We start from the raw sequence: 22,635 nt of genomic DNA, 5'->3' as shown, positions 1-22,635 counted from the left end.
AATATCAGGTATGTCAAGGTATATCAGGAGATCGTCCGCAAATACATTTAGTTGATATTCATGTTTACCAATACCGATACCTGTTACGTTTGGTCCTGTCTAATTCTTTCTGGAAGCGGTTCAATTGCCAGTGCAAACAGCAGGTTGACATTTATTGTCATGAATCTTGCCCTGGAGGCAGAACTGAGCGATTTCAGCTTGATGGGCCCGCTGAAAAGTCAAAATTGGCTATATTGTAACATTTCATGCAAAGAAAAATGTGCTTTTTGGTCTTATTTTAAGGTTAGGGTTAGGCATTAGGGTTAGCAGTGTGGTTAAGGTTAGGGTTAGAGTTATGACTTTGTGGCTGTACCAGCTAGTGACAACCCTACAGAGCTGCCTCCAGGGCAAGATTCATGACAATAAATGCCAACCTAAGTACAAACAGGAGGGAGGAGAGAAAACATCCCTGTCTTGTGCCCCTTTCTAAAGCAAATTCATCAGATAATGTTTTCTTTGTGTATATTTTTGCTTTAGGATATTTATATAATATCTGTATGCTTTTTTTTACATTTTAGCTGGAAAGTTGAAGGCTTCCAAAGTTTTGAATAGAAAAGGCCATACAAGATGGTCGAAAGCCTTTTCAGCACCAACAGCCAATATTGATGAATCTACATCTTGTTTTTTTGCGTATTGTATTATACTAAAACATGTTGTTGGATTTGTTTCTAACTATCTATTTTTAATGAACCCCATTTGATTAATATGTATCAGGTCTGGCAAGACTTTTTCTATTCTGTTGCTTATGAGTTTTGTTGATATTTTATTCACAATTGATTTAACTTACTGTATAGGTCTGTAATCTGCAGGGGACTCTCCAGATGTTCCTGTTTTAATATAACTGAAATAACTGTTTGATACATGGAACTAGGAAGTACTGAATTGAGTGACGTGTGTTGTCATTTGAGTAAATAGGGCACTACTTTGTCCTAGAATGTTCAATACAATTTTATGGGAAATCCGTCCAGACCTGGTTCTTTTCTCCATGCGAATGTTTTAACAGTGTCTAATGTTTGATTTTGGATGATTTCTATTTTTACACACCGCGACTTTATATCCCCCCCCCGACATACCATCAGTGGAGGAGAGGAGAGGGGAGGAGAGTGGAGGGAAGAGAGGAGGGGGAGTGGAGAGTGGAGAGGGGGAGGAGAGGAGTGGAGATGAGATGAGAGCCACAGCTGGCTGCTATTACCATAGCTCCTCCCACCTCACAATCCCTTGACACTAAGCAGAAAAAACAACAACCCTGTAACCTACTCACTGCTTCTCTTGTGTGACTGTAGGCCCACATAAAATCTCTACTGCGATCTCCACGCACTTGATGAAATCGGGCTAGTATGGACCTGTGCGCTACACCAACTGGTGGTCAATGGTACATGCCTTTTTGACTACGTTAACGTGAAGATAACTTTATTAGGTAATTGCACACAAGGTCCAACCTAAATTTGACTTCCGCTTTTAACCCAACCCCTTCGAAAGACACACATACATATAGAGGTTTTGGAGAGGTGCGGGGGCTGCCACACTGGGCGCTCGGGGAGCTGTTGTTGTGGGGGTTAAGTAGCGTTACCTTGCTCAAGGGCGAAACGGCAGGCAATGGCACCTATGTGCACTACATTAAGAGTTAAGGTTAGGCACCCATTCCAAATGGTTAAGGTAAAGGTTAAGCTTTGGGATAGGGTTAAAACACTCTGCCTCCTTCATAATGAATCACAACTTTCTGCATGAATTCTGCAACAATGTCAATGCAATGGCCTCATTGGAATAGTAATAGTAGTGATAGTAGCCTCAGCAGTTTTCTTCACTACTTCAACATAAGGGCACTATCAAATGAAGTACACTGGAAACTAATCTCCTAATCACTCCTATATGTATCAACTCCTTGGCCTGACTGAATGTTTCTGTATGTTTCCTATCTACACTTCACCCCAAATAAATATGTATTGCATTTCCTGTTTGAGCACATGGTTTAGTTGAAAATGTCTATCCTGTGTGTGTGTGTGTGTTCATGTGTGTGAGCGTGTGGATAGAAAATAGGGCCCTGAGCCGCAACATATACCTCCAACATTATACCTGGCTTGAAAGTACAAAGCCAAATTGCCGTTGGTAGTGTGATAAAACTGTTCAGAAAAGGAAACTGACACACTTCCTGTAGGCTAAATGCTGCACAAAACATATTTCCTCTAGCCTCCAGTAATAAAATGTAGCTAAGCCTACTCCCTCTCCTCCACTAATACTATAAAATCTAACTTCTGAAACTGTCGGTTTTCCCAAATGGCACCCTATATCTTACATAGTGCACTACTTACTTTTGACCAGAGCCCTATGGGTCCTGGTCAAATGTAGTAAACTACATAGCGAATAGAGTGCAATTTGGGACGCAGCCATGGGGTTTTCCCACATATCTGGTGTTGAATGAAGTGAGTTACTGAGGTCTGTAAGTCAGCCCTGGGTTCAAACACTATTCAAAATATTTCAAATACTTTTGGCACTTGCTCTAGTCTGTCTGGAGTGCCATATGGGCGGGGCTTGTACTTCTGCAACTATTCTATTGGTTACATTATACCGGGCAAGCTCAATCAAGCCCAGATAAAGTATTTGAAATTATTTTGAGTAGTATTTGAACCCAGGTTTGCTGTAACTACAAAGGCGTGTTAGCCATTCCTAAGCAGCATTGTTTTCTTGCCTGCGCTCAGCAGAGCAGAGTAGAGGTTAGCCAAGGAGCATGGATGCTACCCAACTAGAAGACTAGAAGACTCACTAGGCCACTAGGATTCATGATTCATGAAGAGTTTTTAACCACACACATTACAGCAGCAAGAGGCTGAGCGAGGGTCCAAGCGAAAAGCAACTCCCTCACAAACACTCACAACAACAATTACATGTCTTTATAGATGGGTTAGCTGACAACGTCACGAAAATCATGCTCACGCTTAAATGGGGGCAGATGTCTGTGAGTTGTGACAGATAATTACAAAAAATGACAAGAAACTGCCATGGGGGAATCGATGTGACTCGCTTTTAGTTAGTTTCATGTTGTTCTTGATACCATGTCTTGTTTTGAGGTGTTTTGACTGATTTTATTTCAATGCTAATATGGCCAAAATTAGCTAGCTAGATAACTACCTACTGTAACGAAGTATTTGAGACTAGAGGTCGACCGATTATGATTTTTCAACGCCGATACCGATGATTGGAGGACCAAAAAAAGCCGATGCCGATTTTTATATATATATATATTTGTAATAATGACAATTACAACAATACGGAATGAACAATTAACACTTTTATTTTAACTTAATATAATACATAATAAAATCTATTTAGTCTCAAATAAATAATGGAACATGTTCAATTTGGTTTAAATAGTGCAAAAACACAGTGTTGGAGAAGAAAGTAAATGTGAAATATGTGCCATGTAAAAAAGCTAACATTTAAGTTCCTTGCTCAGAACATCAGAACTTATGAACGCTGGTGGTTCAATATTCCCAGTTCTTCAATATTCCCAGTTAGGAATTATGACGCGTCGACTATTTCTCTCTCTACCATTTGTATTTCATATACCTTTGACTATTGGATGTTCTTATAGGCACTTTAGTATTGCCAGCCTAATCTCGGGAGTTGATAGGCTTGAAGTCATAAACAGCGCTGTGCTTCAAGCATTGCTAAGAGCTGTTGGAAAACGCAGGAAAGTGCTGTTTGAATGAATGCTTACGAGCCTGCTGCTGTCTACCACCGCTCAGTCAGACTGCTCTATCAAATCATAGACTTAATTATAATAAACACAAAGAAATACGAGCCTTTGGTCATTAATATGGTCAAATCCCGGAAACTATCATTTCGAAAACAAAACGTTTTATTCTTTCAGTGAAATACGGTATCGTTACGTATTTTATCTAACGGGTGGCAACCCTAAGTCTAAGTATTTCTGTTACATTGCATAACCTTCAATGTTATGTCATAATTCTGTACAATTCTGGCAAATTAGTTCGCAGTTCGCAACGAGCCAGGCGGCCCAAACTGTTGCATATACCCGGACTCTGCTTGCACTGAACGCAAAAGAAGTGACACAATTACCCTAGTTAATATTGCCTGCTAACATGAACTTCTTTTAACTAAATATGCAGGTTTAAAAAAATATACTTCTGTGTATTGATTTTAAGAAAGGCATTGATGTTTATGGTTAGGTACATTTGTGCAACGAATGTGCTTTTTTCACGAATGCGCTTTTGTTAAATCATCACCCGTTTGGCAAAGTTGAAGTAGGCTGTGATTCGATGATAAATTAACAGGCACCGCATTGATTATATGCAATGCAGGACAAGCTAGTTAACCTAGTAATGTCATCAACCATGTGTAGTTAACTAGTGATTATGTGAAGATTGATTGTTTTTTTTTTATAAGTTTAATGCTAACTAGCAACTTATCTTGACTCATTGCAGCCACAAGGTCCTTTTGACGCTGCACTCACGTAACAGGTGGTCAGCCTGCCACACAGTTTCCACTTGGATTGCAATGTAATCGTCCATAATCGGCGTCCAAAAAGGCCGATTACCGATTGTTATGAAAACTTGAAAGTATAAGCTTGCGTTGTTATATATGGAATAGCTAGCAACTTAAAAACAATTACCCATTGCTATAAGTGTGTACTATTTTAATAGTAATGTTATATAATACACATTGGCTGTTAAGCCAATTATATTATATGACTGTTGCCTCCCGTTTAAGTTTATTGTGATGGTAATGATGTTGGTTTTTGATAATTATTAGGTGGAGGTCGCTAAATACAATGGTATCTTCAACCTAGCCTAGCGTTTAGCTAGCTATCTAGTAACTAAACAAAATATGTTTTATTATCACCTGAAGCAATACATTTATCCTGTCTTGAATGAAAAGGTCATATTTTGCAATCTCTCAAAATAAATGCATCTCTGACGAGACAGGCTCTCCTCAATCTTGTATTACAAACACTACACTTGTCCTTTCAGTAGCGGGGCAAGACTCTGTGAAGATGACATACGGCGTAATGAAATATGTCACGATGTAAACGGGGCATCAGACTCACCATCAGATTCAGGCCATAAGTCCAGTAAAAAAAAAAAGGATCAAATTATTATCCTCACTTAGCCGTGCCTCACAAGTAATGCAACAAATTCTCTATTACCGGTGTGATCATATACCTACTGTAATTTCAACAAAAAATAAACAGAAAAAATGGTCTGAGAAGAACAACATTGGCAGGGCAATTCAAGCATAGCCAATATGCAGTGATAAGGTATTGGGTCTATAGCTTACTGTACAAACCTCATTGCTACAGAAATGTTTTTTATTGGTTAATGTATTCTAAGTCATGTAAAAAAAAGAATAATAATAATTGGTGCTGTAGATCTCAGTTTGCATATTGACTCAGAATTTGATCTTGACTCAGAAAAGGTTGGTGGCCACTGTTCTAACCCAACTCCATCTGTTATTCCCCATAGTTACGCATGTGTTAGTTTTGTTGCTAAACATAGTTGCAATGTTTGCATTTGTGGAACAGGGGTAACAAAAACTATACATTGTTTTCATATCGGCCTTCAATGTCTATTGAAAATGTAAAACAATATTGCATGTAGCTGCTGCACGTAACAGTTTGACACAATGATAAACACAGAATAAAACCATATTATTACTATACCCTAAAAGACTCATTTCGGCCCAGTTTAAACAAACACAGTAGTCTTAAGTGTTGTATCATTCAGCCCCATTACAACACTTGAGCTCTGAGAGGCCTGGGGCAGTGTCCTTATAGCATGGCTTTGGCCCAAATGGGCCCTGGTCAAAAGTAATGCACTATATGATAATAGATGCCATTTGGGAAACAAGCCCATGTTTTCTCCAACTATCCTGGTGTTGTCACTGAAGTACCCTAGACACAATAGACCATGATCCTCTCTCTTTTTTTTTCTCTGTCTCTCTTCAACTTGGTCCCTTGTGTAACTCTCTATTTCTGCCTCCACCTCGCTTTTCCCCCCTCTCTGTTTTTCTCTGTCTCTCTCTCTCTCTATTTTCCTCTCTCCCTTTCCCAGTCCACCTCTCTCTCTCTTCCCCTTGTACTCTCTCCCCCTCCGTCACGCTCTCTCTCTGTGCTTCCTCAATGTGAATAAGTTCCTACATAACCAGTGGGTGAGTTAGGCAGAGTGGGGGTTACTTTACTTTGGGGCTGCTACCAAGATCAGGGAGTTTCTGTTGCGGTGCAAGGAGAGGAGAGAAGGGAGAGTTGGCTGGTGTCACGCACAGGGGATATCTAGTCAGTTGCACAACTAAATGCATCTTCCACATTTGACCCGACCCCTATGAATCAGAGAGGTCGGGGGGGGCTACCTTAATCTGCATCCATGTCATGGGTGCCGGGGGAACAGTTGCTGTTGGGGGTTAACTGCCTTGCTCAAGGGCAGAACGGCAGATTTTCCCACCTTGCCGGCTCGGGGATTCGCTCTTAACCACTAGGCTTCCTGTTACTATATCTGTGTCCCAAATGGTACCCTATTCCCTATATAGTGCACTAAATGAGGAACAGTGTGCCATTTGGGAGGTGTTTCAGCTCTCTTATTGCTAGCGCTCATGCACTTCCTCTCTTTCTCCTCTCTAAGCTGCAATCCTTCCTCTGCTGTGCCCTTCAGATGGATGGCAGAACCCCCTCCCCCCATTCAGCCTGTTATCTATCGATCCATCCATCATCCATCCATCCACCATACTCTCTTCCTCTCCTCTTCCTCTGAGATGAATTATGTCATCAATTTATAGCTAATGTATTAATTGAATGTGGAATAATCACACTGAATTATCTACAGCAGTATTATTCACTCCAGTGAAAGTGTGATTTACATTTCAAATGAATGTGCTGTACACACAACCAAATACAATCCCTGTATCATTCATCCAGTACTGATTTTGCAATGCAGTTTTGGAGAGGTACATTTAGATAGGAAGCTGGCTACACAGCATGTAGGGCAGTGTGTGTATCAGGTTATTAGAGTGCAGACTCAGTGTGTAAGTGGCTCTGCTCTGGGCTGTGTGCCATCCACCTGGCGTGCCCCTGACAGAGACACACACACACACACACACACACACACAGAGCGCAAAGTCCACAACAACACACACCAGACCTGCTCCCTGAGCCTGAGCTCTTCTCTGAGCACGGCCCCTACAGAACAAGGGCACACACACACACACACACACACACACACACACACACACACACACACACACACACACACACACACACACACACACACACACACACACACACACACACACAGCCCCAACAGAACAGAGCAGGGGCAGGAAGGCAGGTTGCCAGGAGACGGAAGCTCTCCTCTCTCTCTCTACCAGGGCTTTATTTACTCTACTCCTCATCAAGGTCACATCCAGGCTGCACCTCTCTGAGAGAGAGGGCGTGTGGGGGGATGGGAGAGAAGAGGGCGAGAGGGGGAGGGATAGTGGGAGAGGAACACTGAGGTCATAGCCTGGCTGCACCTCTGAGAAGAGGGAAGAGAAGGAGAGAGGAGAGAGATAAGAGGGGGGCCACAGAGGTGAACCAGGGTAAAGTTCATTAGGCACCAAACTGAAACACCTGTCCAGTTTTGCTATGGTGTGACATAATGAACACGACACGGGAGAGGGGAAGCTAGCAAATTGGTTAATCTCTACGTCATGACAGCAGACTGTCAGTGAGCAGGATTCTCTCGCTCTCTCCCTTTCTATTACAAGTTATTTAAAATGCTTTACATTACTGGGTTAAATTCATCCGTACTGAACACGACCAAAGAATAATTCAAAATGGCCACAGCAAGTAACATGAAACCGCTCACATCCATTCAATGCGAATTCATTGTTCATTTTCATTCCTTTGGCATTGGCCAGCAGTGGTGCCAGAGCAGAGCTGGCTGTGCCAAGAAAGTAGTGAGAACGAAGATAATAATATAACCAAGCAGGAGACACGACTCACATTTCGTTGGGCGCTCCAGTTTCCGCCTGCCTCGTTTTTTGCGCGGTGGAGTTGGCAGAGTCTCCTCTTTGTCCTTTTCAGAGTCGTCCTGTTCGTCCCGGTTCGGCTCCCGGCTCAGTAGAAACCCGTTCTCCAGGGAGGGGGGACTCAGGCTCCGGCTCTGACATAGGAGGGTGTGGGGTTCGGGGGGGGCGTCCTCAGACCGGCTGGTAGGGGCACTGGGGGTACCAGGGGCGCCTGGTAACCCGTTCTTCTCTGAAGCTTTCCTGTCCTGCTTGGGGCAGCAGCGGGCACCAGCCTGGTTTCTGTCTCTGTCTGCGTGCCCGCTGCTCACGACTCCATTGTGCACCTGCGCCACAGACACAGACTGTCTCTCTCTCTCCGCTGCCAGCCCGGTGCGACTGTTGTACCCACCTCCGACCACACTCTCCTTCAAAGACACACTGCCCTCCACCTGCAGGCAAAGGAAGAAGATATATCAAGACAATAGGAAGATTATATTTGTGTGTTGATATTATTGCCAATCACTTCACGTTATTAGAAATGTTGGAAAATGTCCCCTTCGGGGATAATAAAGTAATATCTATTCTATTCCACTGCATCGCTTTAACCTTTAGTTGAACGAAAAGCACAATTCAGTATATTTGTATCACTTGCTTCACTAGCCTGAGGTCCTGTTAGCCTCCCTCCCATAACCACTGTAGCTCTACACCGGAGTCGATACAGTAACGCTGCACAAATAACCTTTTGTTGGTTATAGTAATATTCAGCACTGAATGGGTTACCGTCGGAAACACTGTGAACTCAACTGGCTGTGCATTCGTTGAGTGCTGTAACTCATTTGTAGAGTTCTTCAACGCATTACAGCAGCACAGAAATACGAGAGGAATGTTGGCTTTTTGTCAAAGGAAGGAAATCTTTAATTTTGTTTGGATACTACATTGACGTGGGGACTCGCCCCTGGAAATCATTTCAATCTGTAAAGAAAAGTGTTTACTACTCTGTTCCAACAGGAGCACAGAGATTCCCGAACCCAATGACCCCATAGCAGACCCAACAAGATTATCTGGCTGGGATTATCGGGACGTGATTTAACTACATTGTAAATCTATTTCATTGTATATCTATATCATATCTTTACATCAAGCCAGGCACTCCAATACTCTTTTAAGACAAGTACATAAAAAAATAATGTGTTGATCACCTGATTTACATCTCTTCTTAGTGAGGAAATGTATTTATTTCATGTCCAAAATGTTCAAAGTAGAGGACATGGGTCTTACTATAAATAATGGGGCCTATGTGTGACATTGGGATAAACATTTCTAAATTGTTTGAAACTAAAATAAAAATGATTTTCATACAGTTCCACATGTGTACTTGGAGGAATAAAAGTGAATATATGCAAATTGGCCCATAAATCCACCTATACATCAACATAGGTTTAGGACTGTACACTGAGTACACCAAGCATTAGGAACACCTTCCTAATATTGAGTGACATCAAAAGGGATCATAGCTTTCACCTGGATTCACCTGGTCAGTCTATGTCATGGAAAGAACAGATGTTCATAATGTTTTGTATACTCAGTGTACATCCTTTAAGCAGGGTTCATACAGACATTGGCAAGTCAAATTCAAGGACTTTCAGGGACCTTTTCAATAACTTAATTGTAATGTAATGTTATACAATTGTATAATTGATATAATTGTACATTTTAAGGCCTAATATAGAACCCGATTTTTCTGCTGCCTATCTGTGTGGCCGACGCAGGCATCGAGTCAAATCAAATTGTATTTGTCACATGCGCAGAATACAACAGGTGTAGACCTTACCGTGAAATGCTTACTTACTGTACAAGCCTTTAACCAACAAATCAGTTAGTGATGTACTGGTATTCATGTCATAATACAGCCATGAATACCAGTAGCGTTTATCTTAACATTTGATTCTCACCATCACTGTTTTTATAATGAGAAAGTGACCTGGTTCCCTTTTTAATTGAAGGATTTCTATGGAAAGCCAAGTTGAAGCCAGCACCTCACATGGTTTTACCGCAACAGAGTAGCGCAACAACACCCTCCAATTGAAGCGGTGGGAAACAAACGAAAGTGGCCACATCTCTCACAAAAACGGATAAAAAATGAAATCACGGATAATTATAAGGGAGCAGGAGAACTTATAAATAGGGCTTTTCAAGCATCAAATTGAGGAAGTGTCTTATTTTCAAGGTAGGCCTATTCAAGTACTCCAAGTTCATGCAGGCTACTTCAAGCCCCTTGTAATGTTTAAAATTGAAGGTGTAACATGGAAAACAAAATGTATGTCATGTTATTTCATTACCAGATCATATTGTGTAGAAGCCCACTAGGCTATGTCATTTGTTGTCATTATATCCAGAATAATCAATAGGAATAGCGTTGGGTGTTGTGCAATAGTCTATCCTACACAATTGCGCACAGTAGACTCGGTGTCCAATCCGAGGCACGAGAACATATGAAAACGTGAACACATTACCTTGATGCTTTCTCTGTTAAATCTAACGGGATACTGCTGTAAATCAAGCAGACAACAACAGACGATTCAACATCAATTCTCTAGGGATATTAGATCCAACGCTGATCCAGGCACAACTGTCTTCAGCGGCGTAATCAATGACACACCAACATATTCTGGACATTCTTTCACGAACACCTTTTTCCCAGCACCTGGGCTGTTGTTGCATTGCTTCCTGGATCAGATCATGTTTTAAGTATCAAGGGAAGGTGACTTTATCGGTTTAAAGCATTGGATTTTGCAATCACATTTATTACTTGGGATTTGCGTGCCCATGAAAACTGTTTTCACCCAGTTACATAAGGAGATACGAAATGTTACATAGTTACACTGAATATCTGAAATCTCTACACAAAAAAACGGTCCGACAGCTACAGCCAGGATTATTAAAGGGTTCAAGTTCAATGTCTAATTTAACTGATTCATGCTTAATATATGATATAATGACAATTTACAAGACCATAAATGCAAGGACAGAAAAGTAATGTTTTATGTCACATGATTTCAGACAAATCCCTCAAGACACCCTTCATGGTAAAGGGTTAAACATAAGTTTTAAATCACCTTGTGAATCTTAACTAATATAGCTATGATCCCCCATATAGCTTAACGTAATGACATGAAAAACATTGGCAGATTATTATCAATGACTTATCAACAGCTGTTACAAGAAATCGTCACACTTACCCTAGTTTATAGACAGACCCACATTTGAGAGAGATGGGGGAGGGGTCTTGTTTCCACAGTGTCTCTGCTAGACCACTGCCTAAAAATAGTGTTCAAATTTGTTACGGAGACAATTACTGGGTCACAGCAGAGGAAAGTAGGGCATGTCTAACGAGATGAGAATGCCTTCTCTGTCTGTCAACACTGTCAACATCATTTTGAAGCAGCCATCGTCTTAGATGGACAGACGGACAGACGGCCAGACAGACAGAGGCAGAGTGTGAGAAACAGACAGAAATACAGACACATACAGGTGTAGGATCAAGTATTTCCTCCTCTTCTTCTTTTGGGGTGCTACTATAGGCCACCAATTGCTAGCAGTCAGTATTTGGATAATATGTGTGCAATGCTTGATAGTGTGTGTGTGATGTTAACAGAGAGGTCTATTTTCTGGGTGACCTGAACATTGACTGGTTAGCGACTAGTTGTCCTCTCAAGAGGAAGCTTCTATCTGTAACTAATGCCTGTAATATGATCCAGATTATCACGCAAATCAAATCAAATGTTGTTTGTCACATGCTTCATAAACAACAGGCATATACTAACAGTAAAATGCTTACTTATGGGCCCTTCCCAAAAATGCTGAGAATTTTTTTGAACAATTATAACACAAGGAATAAATACACAATGAGTAACGATAACCTTGCTGTATAAACGGGGTACCATTACCGAGTCGGTGTGCAGGGGTATGAGGTAATTGAGGTAGATATGTACACACAGCTAGGGCTAAAGTGACTAGGCAACAGCATAGATAAGAGTAGCAGCAGAGTATGTGTTGAGTCCAAAGAGTTGTGCAAAAAGGGGTCAATGCAGATAGTCTGGCTAACTACAGTATATGGTTAACTATTTATCAGTTTTATGGTTTGGGGTCCTGTTGGTTCCAGACCTGGTGCATCGGTACCGCTAGCTGTGCGGTAGCAGATAGAAGAGTCTATGACTAGGGTGGCTGGAGTCTTTGACAATTTTATGGTCTTCCTCTGACACTGCCTGGTAATTTAGGTAATATGTACATGTAGGTAGAGTTAAAGTGACTATGCATAGATAATAAACAGAGAGTATCAGCAGTGTGAAAGAGGGGTCTGGGTAGCCCTTTGATTAGCTGTTCAGGAGTCTTATGGCTTGGGGGTAGAAGCTGTTAAAAACCCTTTTGGACCTAGACTTGACACTCTGGTACCGCTTGTCATGCAGTAGCAGAGAGAACAGTCTATGACTTGGGTGGCTGGAGTCTTTGCCAATTTTTAGGGCCTTCCTCTGCCACTGCCTGGTATAGAGGTCGTGGATGGCAGGAAGCTTGGCCCCAGTGATGTACTGGGCCGTACACACTACCCTCTGTAGTGTCTTGCGGTCAGAGGCCGAGCAGTTGCCATACCAGGCAGTGATGAAACCAGTCAGGATGCTATCGATGGTGCAGCTGTAGAACCTTCTGAGGATCTGAGGACCCATGCAAAATCTTTTCAGTCTCCTGAGGGGGAATAGGCTTTGTCGTGCACTCTTCACGACTGTCTTAGTGTGTTTGGACCATGATAGTTTGTTAGTGATGTGGACACCAAGGAACTTGAAGCTCTCAACCTGTTCCACTACAGCCCCGACAATGAGAATGGGGCGTGCTCAGTCCTCCTTTTCCTATAGTCCACAATCATCTCCTTTGTCTTGATCACGTTGAGGGAGAGGTTGTTGTCCTGGCACCACACGGCCAGGTCTCTGACCTCCTCCCTATAGGCTGTCTCATCGTTGTCGGTGATCAGGCCTACCACTGTTGTGTCATTGTCAAACTTGATGACAGTGTTGGAGTCGTGCTTGGCCATGCAGTCATGAGTGAACAGGGAGTATAGGAGGGGACTGAGCACGCACCCCTGAGGGGCCCCCGTGTTGAGAATCAGCGTGTTGGATGCATTGTTCCCTACCCTTACCACCTGGGGGCAGCCCGTCAGGAAGTCCAGGATCCAGTTGCAGAGGGAGGTGTTTAGTCCCAGGGTCCTTAGCTTAGTGATGAGCTTTGAGAGCACTATGGTGTTGAACGCTGAGCTGTAGTCAATGAATAGCATTCTCACATAGGTGTTCCTTTTGTCCAGGTGGGAAAGGGCAGTGTTGAGTGCAATAGAGATTGCATCGACTGTGGATCTGTTGGGGCGGTATGCAAATTATAGTGGGTCTAGGGTTTCTGGGATAATGATGTTGATGTGAGCCATGACCAGCCTTTCAAAGCACTTAATGGCTACGGACGTGAGTGCTACGGGTCTGTAGTCATTTAGACAGGTTGCCTTTGGGTTCTTGGGCACAGGGACTATGGTGGCCTGTTTGAAGCATGTAGGTTTTACAGACTCGGTCAGAGACTGGTTGAAAATGTTAGTGAAGACACTTGCCAGTTGGTCAGTACAGGTCCTGGTAATCCGTCTGGCCCTGCGGCCTTGTGAATGTTGACCTGTTTAAAGGTCTTACAACGGCTACGGAGAGCGTGATCACACAGTCGTCCGGAACAGCTGGTGCTCTCATGCATGTTTCAGTGTTACTTGCCTCGAAAGCGAGCATAGAAGTCATTTAGCTCGTCTGGTAGGTTTGTGTCACTGGGCAGCTCGTGGCTGTGCTTCCCTTTATAGTCTGTAATAGTTTGCAAGCCCTGCCACATCCGAAGAGCGTCGGAGCCGGTATAGTACGATTCAATCTTAGTCCTGTATTGACGCTTTGCCTGTTTTATGGTTCGTCGGAGGGTATAGCAGGATTTCTTATAAGCTTCCGTGTTAGAGTGCCGCTCATTGAAAGCGGCAGCTCTACCCTTTAGCTCAGTACGGATGTTGCCTGTAATCCATGGCTTCTGGTTGGGGTATGTACGTATGTTCACTGTGGGGACAAAGTCATCGATGCACTTATTGATGAAGCCAATGACTGATGTGGTATACTCCTCAATGCCATCGGAAGAATCCCGGAACATATTCCAGTCTGTGCTAAGCAAAACAGTCCTGTAGCTTAGCATCTGCTTCATCTGACCACTTTCTAATTGACCGAGTCACTGGTGCTTCCTGCTTTAGTTTTTGCTTGTAAGCAGGCTGGTATGCTGGTAGAGATTAGGTAAAACGGATTTGAGTTTCCCTGCATTAAAGTCCCCGGCCACTAGGAGCGCTGCCTCTGGATGAGCGTTTTCCTTATGGCCGTATACAGATCATTGAATGTGGTCTTAGTGCCAGCATCAGTCTGCGGTGGTATATAGACAGCTATGAAAAATATAGATGTAAACTCTCTTGGTAAATAGTGTGGTCTACAGCTGATTATGAAATACTCTACCTTAGGCAAGCAAAACCTCAAGACTTCCTTAGATTTCGTGCACCAGCTGTTGTTTACATATATACATAGGCTGTCGCCCCTTGTCTTACCAGAGGCTGCTGTTCTATCCTGCCAAAAAATCTTAAAACCCGTCAGCTACAGATGAAGTCAGAAGTTTACATACAGTGGGGGAAAAAAAGTATTTAGTCAGCCACCAATTGTGCAAGTTCTCCCACTTAAAAAGACGATAGAGGCCTGTAATTTTCATCATAGGTACACTTCAACTATGACAGACAAAATGAGGGAAAAAAAATCCAGAAAATCACATTGTAGGATTTTTTATGAATTTATTAGCAAATTATGGTGGAAAATAAGTATTTGGTCAATTACAAAAGTTTATCTCAATACTTTGTTATATACCCTTTGCTGGCAATGACACAGGTCAAACGTTTTCTATAAGTCTTCACAAGGTTTTCACACACTGTTGCTGGTATTTTGGCCCATTCCTCCATGCAGATCTCCTCTAGAGCAGTGATGTTTTGGGTCTGTCGCTGGGCAACACGGACTTTCAACTCCCTCCAAAGATTTTCTATGGGGTTGAGATCTGGAGACTGGCTAGGCCACTCCAGGACCTTGAAATGCTTCTAACGAAGCCACTCCTTCGTTGCCCGGGCGGTGTGTTTGGGATCATTGTCATGCTGAAAGACCCAGCCATGTTTCATCTTCAATGACCTTGCTGATGGAAGGAGGTTTTCACTCAAAATCTCACGATACATGGCCCCATTCATTCTTTCCTTTACACGGATCAGTCGTCCTGGTCCCTTTTCAGAAAAACAGCCCCAAAGCATGATGTTTCCACCCCCATGCTTCACAGTAGGTATGGTGTTCTTTGGATGCAACTCAGCATTCTTTGTCCTCCAAACACGACGAGTTGAGTTTTTACCAAAAAGTTCTATTTTGGTTTCATCTGACATTCTCCCAATCCTCTTCTGGATCATCCAAATGCTCTCTAGCAAACTTCAGACGGGCCTGGACATGTACTGGCTTAAGCAGGGGGACACGTCTGGCACTGCAGGATTTGAGTCCCTGGCCGCGTAGTGTGTTACTGATGGTAGGCTTTGTTACTTTGGTCCCAGCTCTCTGCAGGTCATTCACTAGGTCCCCCTGTGTGGTTCTGGGATTTTTGCTCACTGTTCTTGTGATCATTTTGACCCCACGGGGTGAGATCTTGCGTGGAGCCCCAGATCGAGGGAGAATATCAGTGGTCTTGTATGTCTTCCATTTCCTAATAATTGCTCCCACAGTTTATTTCTTCAAACCAAGCTGCTTACCTATTGCAGATTCAGTCTTCCCAGCCTGGTGCAGGTCTACAATTTTGTTTCTGGTGTCCTTTGACAGCTCTTTGGTCTTGGCCATAGTGGAGTTTGGAGTGTGACTGTTTGAGGTTGTGGACAGGTGTCTTTTATACTGATAACAAGTTCAAACAGGTGCCATTAATACAGGTAACGAGTGGAGGACAGAGGAGCCTCTTAAAGTAGAAGTTACAGGTCTGTGAGAGCCAGAAATCTTGCTTATTTGTAGGTGACCAAATACTTATTTTCCACCATAATTTGCAAATAAATTCATAAAAAATCCTACAATGTGATTTTCTGGATTTCTTTTCTCATTTTGTCTGTCATAGTTGACGTGTACCTATGATGAAAATTACAGGCCTCTCTCATCTTTTTAAGTGGGAGAACTTGCACAATTGGTGGTTGACTAAATACTTTTTTCCCCACTGTACACCTTAGCCAAATACATTTAAACTCAGTGTTTCACAATTCCTGACATTTAATCAGAGTAAAAATTCCCTGTCTAGGTCAATTAGGATCACCACTTTATTTTAAGAATGTGAAATGTCAGAATAATAGTAGAAAGAATGATTTATTTCAGCATTTATTTCTTTCATCACATTCCCAGTGGGTCAGAAGTTTACATACACTCAATTAGTATTTGGTAGCGTTGCCTTTAAATTGTTTAACTTGGGTCAAATTTCTCTCATGGAATAGCCTTCATTTCTCAGAACAAGAATAAACTGACGAGTTTCAGAAGAAAGTTCTTTGTTTCTGGCCATTTTGAGCCTGTAATCGAACCCACAAATGCTGATGCTCCAGATACTCAACTAGTCTAAAGAAGGGCAGTTTTATTGCTTCTGTAATCAGACAACAGTTTTCAGCTGTGCTAACATCATTGCAAAAGGGTTTTCTAATGATCAATTAGTCTTTTAAAATGATAAACTTGGATTAGCTAACACAACGTGCCATTGGAACACAGGAGTGATGGTTGCTGATAATGTGCCTTTGTACGCCTATGTAGATATTCCATTAAAATCAGCCGTTTCCAGCAACAAAAGTCATTTACAACATTAACAATGTCTACACTGTATTTCTGATCAATTTGATGTTATTTTAATGGACAAAACATTTGCTTTTCTTTCAAAAACAAGGACATTTCTATGTGACCCCAACATATGATCGGTAGTGTATATAGAAACGTATGTGGACACCCCTTCAAATTAGTGGATTCGGCTATTTCAGCCACACCCGTTGCTGACAGGTATATAAAATTGAGAACACAGCCATGCAATCCCCATAGACAAACATTGGCAGTAGAATGGCGATACTGAAGAGCTCAGTAACTTTCAACGTGGCACCGTCATAGGATGCCACCTTTCCAACAAGTCAGTTCGTCTAATTTCTGCCCTGCTATAGCTACCCCAGTCAACTGTGAGTGCTGTTACTGTGAAGTGGAAACATCTAGGAGCAACAACGGCTCAGCCGCGAAGTGACAGGCCCCACAAGCTCCACACACATTATTTTATAGTTACATTTGTATGTCGCTGTATTTTACATTTGTGTGACTGTTCCTGTCTATCAGTGTTTTGTTACTTGTCGTGTTTTATGTTTTTGTGTGGACCCCAGGAAGAATAGCTGCTGCTTCGGAAAAAGCTAATGGGGATCTGAATAAACCAATAAAAATACAATAATACATGAGATCTGAGACTTTGGATTGTACAACATCAAATGGAAGATGTTGTGAAAAATGTTTTTATTATATCAGACTAATGACTGCTTATTAATGACTAATGACTGCTTCCTTATTCTCCTTAGAGCAACCAATCTTAATTATACTGCGATGCAGAGTAGAACAAAAACATGTCCACTGCTATTTGTCGAGCTATTTTCAGAAAAGTGTTCTGAAATCAAATTCCACTGATTTCTCACTGACATTTGAAAAAGGGATAGCATTTTACCACAACACGTAGTGTAAGGAAGAGAGAAAGAGTGAGAGAGAGAGTGAGAGACAGTGTGTGTGAGAAATGTAACATTACACTTTCTGTCAGCACAAGGGTGTTACGAAACACAACCCAGTGATCTACAACTGGCCCCCTGCCAAAGGTCACAGAGGTCATAGACAAGACAGACATGGAATGTCAGGACACTCAGCCCAATCATGGTGTTAACTATCACAACACCAAGTATAACACAATTATGCTTAAATCAATCTTGGCCACATATACTGAATTTGTATTTTATTTTTTAACCTTTATTTCACTTATTTACAATGACGGTCTATCCCGGCCAAACCCTAACCCGGACGACGCTGGGCCAATTGTGCGCCGCCCTATGGGACTCCCAATCACGGCCGGTTGTGATCGAACCAGGGTCCGTTTATGATGAACTTCACCAGCACCGTGGCTGGCTTTGTAGAATCTATCTTTGACAACATCGATTTGCCCAAGGTCAATACTTCAAAAAATAATAATTTCGAAACGCCCACCTTGCACCTGTTTGTCCTCTGTAGTTGTTTGCCGAAAATTCAGACTGTTCAATAAACGTTCATCAAAATTAACCACCGATTGCTGGCTGATTGCTGTTGGTCTAAGATGGCAACTCAGCACAAATGCGCATGTGCCCATTGAATCTCAATAAGGAAACAGTCGGTGATGGTGTTTGATTAATGTTTATAGAAAAAAGTATGGATTTCAGCAAACAAAGAGAGGCACGCAACTACAGAGGACAAACATAGGTACTAGGTGGTCATTTCATATATATATATATTTATTTTAAAGTATTGACCTTGGGCAAATCGATGTAGTCAGAGCTAAATTCCACAAAGCCTGGTCTCATCAGAAACTTCCTTCACCATGGTGCGGGGTATAGTCCGCCACACCGACCCCTGCCCATCCCCCGCCCTGCTGCCGAGTTGCACAGGGTGAGCAGCAAACAAGTGTCCAAGTTTAAACAAAGTTACAGAAAAACATGTTTTTTTCACTATCCTGATATCTGAAATAATGTAATGATATTATTCGAATTGTGAAATCCTTTCAAATGCCCAACCCTATTCTCTGGCACAGTGTTTTCCCCTACGACTGCTATCCAAGCATCTCACAGCTGTGAAAACACTGAGGCACAATGTCACTTTGCGTGATGGAGTTTCGTAAGAGATCCCTTTGCAATGACTGTAAACACATATTATATGTTATAGGACCTATGACATATGGCATATGAACGTGAAACTTGAAATGTTGTTTACAAACATATCTGGGATCATTTTAATAACCGAATTGTAAATTTAGCTCGTTTTACAATAAACCTACAACGCGTGTAGTCTTCAGGTCCGCACGACAGCGTTTCTTGCTTCTCCACTGATGGTTATGAAAAAAATGGAAAAGCACAATAAGGATATTATTACAAATGATCTACTCACAGGTATCTGCTTGCGTTTCCTCCCAGCAGGCCTGACCACTTTATAGCTGGTGTTGCTTTTAGCTGGCTTCTCCTCTGGTGCCAGCTCCTTGTCCAGTATCGTGCTCTCACTCTGTCAAACAACAACACAATACTATCTATCTCACTCTGTCAAACAACAACACACAACACAATATTTTCAACCTCATATGAAGAATCAGGTTGAATCACAGTAGAATCAGGTAGAATCATAGTAGAATCAAATAAAATTACAGTAGAATCAGGAAGAATTGCAGAATCAAATAGAATTTCAGTAGAATCACAGAAGAGTCAGGTATAATCAGATATAATTACAGTAGAATCACATAGAATCACAGTAAAATCAAATACAATTACAGTAGAATCAGATAGAATCACAGAAGAGTCAGGTATACTCAGATAGAATTACAGTAGAATCACATAGAATCACAGTAAAATCAGATAGAATTACAGTAGAATCACAGAAGAGTCAGGTATACTCAGATAGAATTACAGTAGAATCACATAGAATCACAGTAAAATCAAATAGAATCACAGTAAAATCAGATAGAATCAGATTAAATCACAGTAGAATCAGGTAGAATCAGATAGAATCACAGTAGCGTCAGGTAGAATCACAAACCAACCATACAAAAAATGTGACATCATTCAACTAGCTATCTGACTACTATCAACTAGCTTATTGAATGTGTCTACTTTGACCCTAAAATTGTACCCTGAATTGACTGATTAGCTCTTTTGTAAACAGTATATATTCCAACTCTTAACAAACGCACATTAACAGATTAGAATCACAAGTTCACAGTTAAAACGAAATGCATAGTAAACATCACCCATAGGGTTGAGAGGCAGTATGAATGTGTAATGTGATTCTAATTGTAGTGTAACTGTATACTGTACAGGGTTGGGGTCAATTCCATTTCAATTCCAGTCAATTCAGGAAGTACACTGAAGTTCTAATTCCAATTCCAATTCACTTAATTGTTTTGTAACGACAAAAATGTGGATTTGGAATGTAGTTTACTGTCCGAATTGACTGGAATTGAAATGGAATTGACCTCAACCCTGTCCAGTATGCAGTATACATTACAACTCTTGAACAGTTTAGGGACTCTCTCTCTCAATAGGTCTCTATCCTGTGCCTCTTTGGGATAAAGAGAGACAATGGGACAGATGGGATTTGAATGACATGTCCCTTTGAGTCTGGGTGAAGTGAGAGCTATAGCTATAGCTACTACCACAGAGCCTGACCTCACTGAGATACATTCCCTAATGACACTGTTACAAAGACACTGTGGGAGTGTGTGTGTGTGTGTGTGTGTGTGTGTGTGTGTGTGTGTGTGTGTGTGTGTGTGTGTGTGTGTGTGTGTGTGTGTGTGTGTGTGTGTGTGTGTGTGTGTGTGTGTGTGTGTGTGTGTGTGTGTGTGTGTGTGTGTGGACTAGGACTGTTGCGGTGACCGTATTACCGCCACACTGGTGATCACGAAGGCATTCAAATTCCACATGACCCTTTAGTCACGGTAATTAGGCTTCTCCAAACTCTGATGCTGCTGATGGTCGTTAGTAGCCTACCAAACTTGCTAACTGCCTGGTACTCAGCACTCTATTGTCCCTCTAATCACTCTGACATCAATTCAAATATATTTGAAAATCTAATCAGTGATCTCATGTTGCTCAACATTTTTATAGGCTATGCAATTGGGAGAAAACAGATTGATGGCCTCTACTAAAAAGAGGAGGGTCCCATCAGCTTTCTATAGGCTAGGCCTACTATATTTATTTCTCAACTTTTCTAATTTTAAGCACATTGCTTATATTTACAATAGGAGTATAGCCTACCTGGCTGGCATGAAAATAAACCACAGGGAAAAGCTATTTAATGTATTTAATTCGCTATTTAATGCTCCATTCGCTCCATTTGCTCCATTCGCTATTTAATGCTATGTATTTTTTCCCACTGTCCCTGTTTCGAGACAGGTGTATGATAATGGTCCATTCTAAATCAAAACAAATGTCACCATATAGTTGAAGTCGGAAGTTTACATACACCTTAGCCAAATACATTTAACCTGTCTGGGCTAGGGGGCAGTATTTTCACGGCCGGATGAAAAAACGTACCCAATTTAAACAGGTTACTACTCTGGCCCAGAAACTAGAATATGCATATTATTAGTAGATTTGGATAGAAACCACTCTGAAGTTTCTAAAACTGTTTCAATGGTGTCTGTGAGTATAACAGAACTCATATGGCAGGCAAAAACCTGAGAAAAATACAACCAGGAAATGAAAAATCTGGTGCCTGTAGGTTTTTCAAGTCATTGCCAATCGAACACACAGTGATTCAGGATTAATTTTGCACTTCCTAAGGCTTCCACTAGATGTCAACAGTCTTTAGAAAGTTGTTTGAGGCGTCTATGATGAACAGAGACCGAATGAGAAGGCTGGGAAGTTGGTAACCCAGGGAAGGATGTCAGTTCATTGGCGCGCATTCACGCGAGAGGTAGCTCTGTTCCAAAACGTTTTTCAAGACAATGCATGAGTCCGGTTGGAATATTACTGAATCTTCACGTTCAAAAGGCCCTAAAGATTGATGCTATACAACGTTTGACATGTTTGAACGAACGTAAATAGATTTTTTTTTTTTTCTTTTCGTCGTGACATTTTCCTCGCACGTCCTACATTTTGAGTAGCTTACTGAACGCGCAAACAACATGGAGTTATTTGGACATAAATTATGAACTTTATCGAACAAAACAACATTTGTTGTGGACCTGGGATTCCTGGAAGTGCCTTCTGATGAAGATTATTAAAGGTAAGTGAATATTTCTAATGCTATTTATGCATTTAGATGACTCCAAAATGGCGGCTATCTGTATTGCTGACCACATTACTCAGATTATTGCAAAGTGTGCTTTCCCAGTAAAGTTATTTTGAAATCTGTCAATGTGGTTGCATTCAGGAGATGTTAATCTATAATTCTTTGAATAACAGTTTAATATTTTATCAACGTTTATGACGAGTATTTTTGTAAACTGTAGTACTGATTCACCGGAAGTTTTGGGGGAAATACATTTTCTGAACGTCACGCGCCAATGTAAAATGCTGTTTTTGGATATAAATATGAACTTGATTGAACAAAAAATGCATGTATTGTCTAACATAATGTCCTAGGAGTGTCATCTGATGAAGATTGTCAAAGGTTAGTGCATCATTTTAGCTGGTTTTCTGCTTTTGGTGACGCCTGTCCTTGCATTGAAAATGGCGGTGTGTAATTTTTTTGTCTTTGTACTGTCCTAACA

General features: G+C 41.5%; 1 protein-coding gene across 4 annotated transcripts in view; it reads right to left on the bottom strand.

The window, feature by feature from the left end:
- Positions 1-22,635, bottom strand: part of LOC106603656 (DNA (cytosine-5)-methyltransferase 3A) — a 77,561-nt gene that overhangs the window by 47,489 nt on the left and 7,437 nt on the right. For all 4 annotated transcript variants that reach the window (XM_014197582.2, XM_014197592.2, XM_014197601.2 and 1 more), the window contains exons 3-4: positions 19,320-19,430; positions 8,030-8,483 (exon numbers count right to left, since the gene is read on the bottom strand). In XM_014197582.2, coding sequence (XP_014053057.1) covers positions 8,030-8,483; positions 19,320-19,430 — 565 coding nt within the window. The remainder of the gene's footprint in view (positions 1-8,029; positions 8,484-19,319; positions 19,431-22,635) is intronic.

The sequence above is a fragment of the Salmo salar genome, chromosome ssa01, assembly GCF_905237065.1.
Source record: "Salmo salar chromosome ssa01, Ssal_v3.1, whole genome shotgun sequence".
In the NCBI taxonomy this organism is placed as follows: Eukaryota; Metazoa; Chordata; class Actinopteri; order Salmoniformes; family Salmonidae; genus Salmo; species Salmo salar.
The sequence above is the reverse complement of the archived record's forward strand: the minus strand, read 5'-3'. Positions and strand labels throughout refer to the sequence as shown.